General features: G+C 38.4%; 1 protein-coding gene across 1 annotated transcript in view; it reads left to right on the forward strand.

Annotated features, from left to right (window-relative positions):
- DNAH6 (dynein, axonemal, heavy chain 6) overlaps window positions 1-3,428 on the forward strand; it is a gene marked incomplete at its 5' end in the record, with an annotated part of 237,332 nt that overhangs the window by 54,763 nt on the left and 179,141 nt on the right. Inside the window, 2 exons of the mRNA XM_008567062.1 lie at window positions 1,059-1,223; window positions 1,736-1,916. Of these exons, the coding sequence (XP_008565284.1) occupies window positions 1,059-1,223; window positions 1,736-1,916 (346 nt within the window). The remainder of the gene's footprint in view (window positions 1-1,058; window positions 1,224-1,735; window positions 1,917-3,428) is intronic.

The following is a 3,428-nucleotide window of genomic DNA, read 5'->3' on the forward strand; positions in this document are numbered from 1 at the left end:
TGTTGAAGAATTTAGAAAATTAAAGATATCAGTTATTGCCCAAGTGATCCGAGAACTCCTCCTAGACAAGCCAAGAAAAGCTGGACCTTAAAGATTAGATGGAATTTGACAGAAATAAAGGAAAAGAAAGGGCTTTTCAAACCATTTAAATGAGGTAAAGAAACATGAATGAGAATTTCATGTTTAGAACACACTAAGAAGATAAATTCACTTGAAAATGTTGAGATTAGGAGTAGATGGTCAAGCTCTATCAATCACAAAAGAAGATAAATCTAACCCATGTGTTTGGAATATTCGTAGTCAAAGGAATCTTAGTAAAATCAGAAGGCACATTTGTTTAGCATAGGGAGCTGGGTCATATAGCCCAACTTGATTGGGGAAAGCCCTGACCTACCAGGATGTATCCAGGCCAGAACTGGGAATAAAATGGCTTTGCCTTGTGTAGGTTGGAAGAGCAGGACCAGACATCATTCTGGGCAGGGGATAGAGCAGACCCAAAGTCAAGGTTAGTCAGTACAAGGCCAAGTAATGCCAAGTGATGGGGTTTCTGTTTTCAAGAAGTTTACAATTGAAACAGGCCATTAAATCCTTCAGATTAACAGAGATTTTTTGTTCTGTGAGGGATGATGCTATGTAAGGGGGAGCAGTAGGGTAGGGAGGTAGAGGGAAAACTCTATATAACCATTTCAGATCTTAATATTCATCAGCTCAATTTTGTCTTCCTTGAGTTAACTGGAGGAACATAATAATTTATTGAACAGAAGACAACTAATTTTGCAAGCATAAGATATTTTATGTAATGAAGGTCTGCTTGGATGACCAAATTGTATAAAGAAGGTACCTAACATGGGAAGAGAGAGGAGAAGAGTGTTGAACCAAACAAAAATGCACGTCATTAATAATTACAGAAATAGCAGAGATTTGACAATCAGAAGTCCCTGGATGACCCTTGAGAGAGCATCATGGTGTGCTGTAAGCCTTGGAATAGCTAAGCTATTCATTCAGAAACTTGGCTTTTATATGGACTCTTGGGATTTAGCATCCGAACTATCACTGAGAAGACAACACAGTGCTGCATATATATTTTTCTACTTTCTTTAAAGGTCCTTCTCGATGACAGCACCATCAACATCGCAACCATTGCCTCATCACGTTACGTGGGACCACTGAAAACTCGAGTGGATGACTGGCAAAAACAACTTGCTTTATTTAATCAAACACTGGTGAGTAAGGATAATTTCAGTTCATGGACTTAGAGAATTGAAGAGTCACAAGGACCTTAGAAATAATTGGTTTCATCATATGAATATTATATAGTTTAGGAATGTGAGATTTAGTTGTTGATATTTTATTATGGGCAGAATGTAAGGAAAATGCACGTGTTTCAAGCTCTTCTTTACATAATTGTACAGCTAATTGTTATTACCCTAGTACTGTATTATTATTTTGCTATGAAACAAAATACCACAAACTTAACATACATTTATTAGTGGCTTAAAACTGTATATATTTGTTATCTTACAGTTTTTATGTGTCAGTAGAGAGTGGAGTGAAATCAGGCTGAGGTGAGTTCTGAGACCCTTTAAGGAAGTTTCATTTCAAAGGACTTGTGAGCAGCTATAAAACAGCCCCCAAGGAAAAAAATATTGTGATTTGCCATGTAATGATTTTTAATGTAACCATATGTTTCCAATTTGGAAGTTAAAATTTTATAATGTCCATATTTTTCTCTTAGGAAGAGTGGCTGACATGCCAGAGAAACTGGCTCTACCTAGAAAGTATTTTTAATGCTCCAGATATTCAGAGGCAATTGCCTGCAGAGGCTAAGATGTTCCTTCAGGTGGATAAGTCATGGAAAGAAATCATGAGGAAAGTGAACCGGCTGCCTAATGCTCTTCGAGCTGCTACTCAACCAGGTATAAAACAAAAAAATTTTAAACAAACAAATGAAAAGGCTTTACAATCATCTAAATTGTCTGTCATTTATAAGAGTCTAATAGCATGTGGTACATTCAACCATCGATTCTGGTCAGCAGTAATGACTAGGAATATTTGCATTTGCTGTTCTTGCTAAGTAATATGAATTAAATATTGTACTTTTATTGTTATCTCTCAGCTTAGTTTGTAGTTTGGGAACACAAGAATATGCATCTTTTTTGCTGTTTTTATAATTTGGGGATGTTGCCACAGAGTATCAGTGATGTCTCCATCTCACAGTTTTGAATACAAGACACACGTTTACATTCAGTTGACCCATTCTGTTAAAGCTCCCCACAGATTGGAACCACAAACGTGTCCACATCTTATTTTAAATTAATTCCTTGAAACTAGTTTAAAGTGTTTTCATTCATTGCAATTCTAGTCTTAAGACTGAAATGTGTTTTAATAAGTTCTGTTTCTATGGATCCGCATCAAAGTCAAAGTCTTTCTGGGCACGCACATGTTGCTGTTGGGTTTCATGCTTGGTATCGAAGCCTTGGCAAGCTTGCTCGTTGTTCAGCAAGTGGCAGCACATGGCCTATCCTGGTGAATGTCCCCAGACAGCTTCCCTGCCAATCACAGGCAGCTTCCTAGGCTGTGTTCTTTGCCCAAAAACTGTTGCAGAAGACAGAAACAGTAGGGAAAGACTACGTGGAGTGAAAGAATTGAAAAGTCTTTGGGGCTTTTAGAGGCTGTCCACACTCAAGACCCTCTTCCATCCAGCAAGAGCGTTACGCCAACATCTGCTTCTGTCGTCACATCTCCTTTCAGCCTCTGACCCTCTTGTCTCCCTCTTATAAGGGCCCTTGTGATTATATTGAGCCCACTGGATGACCCAGGATAATCTCCCATCCCATGATCCTTAACTTAATCACATCTGCAAAGTTACTTTTTTAATAGAAACTAATATATTCAAGGTTTGGGGGAATAGGACATGAACATCTCTGAGGAGCCATTATTCTGCCTACCACACCCATCTAATTGTCATATTCAAACCTTTTGCTACAAAAATATTAGTATGTTTGACTACAGAGTTCTGTCCCAGTCCCTATTAGATTTGTTATAAAATTTAACTTTGAGATTTTTTAAAACTCTGATTCCAAAGTAAAACTAGTCCTAAGGACTTCAGATAAAGAAGTATAGACTTGTTTATATGGCTTCAGGCAACGATAAAGCTATGAAAAATAAAGTAGGATAAAGGGGTTAAAGAGTGGCTGGGGAGCCACTGTGTGTGTGTGTGTGTGTGTGTGTGTGTTGTGTGTGTGTGTGTGTGTGTGTGTGTGTGTGTGTGTAATAGAAGCTTTTTTTGATACAGTGGTCCTTGAGCAGAAACCTGGGAATGAGGGAGTGAAGAAGGGAGGGAGCGAGGCATGTACGTGGATCTAAGAGAGAGAATTGCTAAAGGCAGAAGGAGGAACAACAGACAAGGCTCCTGAGCTGAGAGCATG

Source organism: Galeopterus variegatus, unplaced genomic scaffold (genome assembly GCF_000696425.1).
Source record: "Galeopterus variegatus unplaced genomic scaffold, G_variegatus-3.0.2 Scaffold289, whole genome shotgun sequence".
Taxonomy (NCBI): Eukaryota; Metazoa; Chordata; class Mammalia; order Dermoptera; family Cynocephalidae; genus Galeopterus; species Galeopterus variegatus.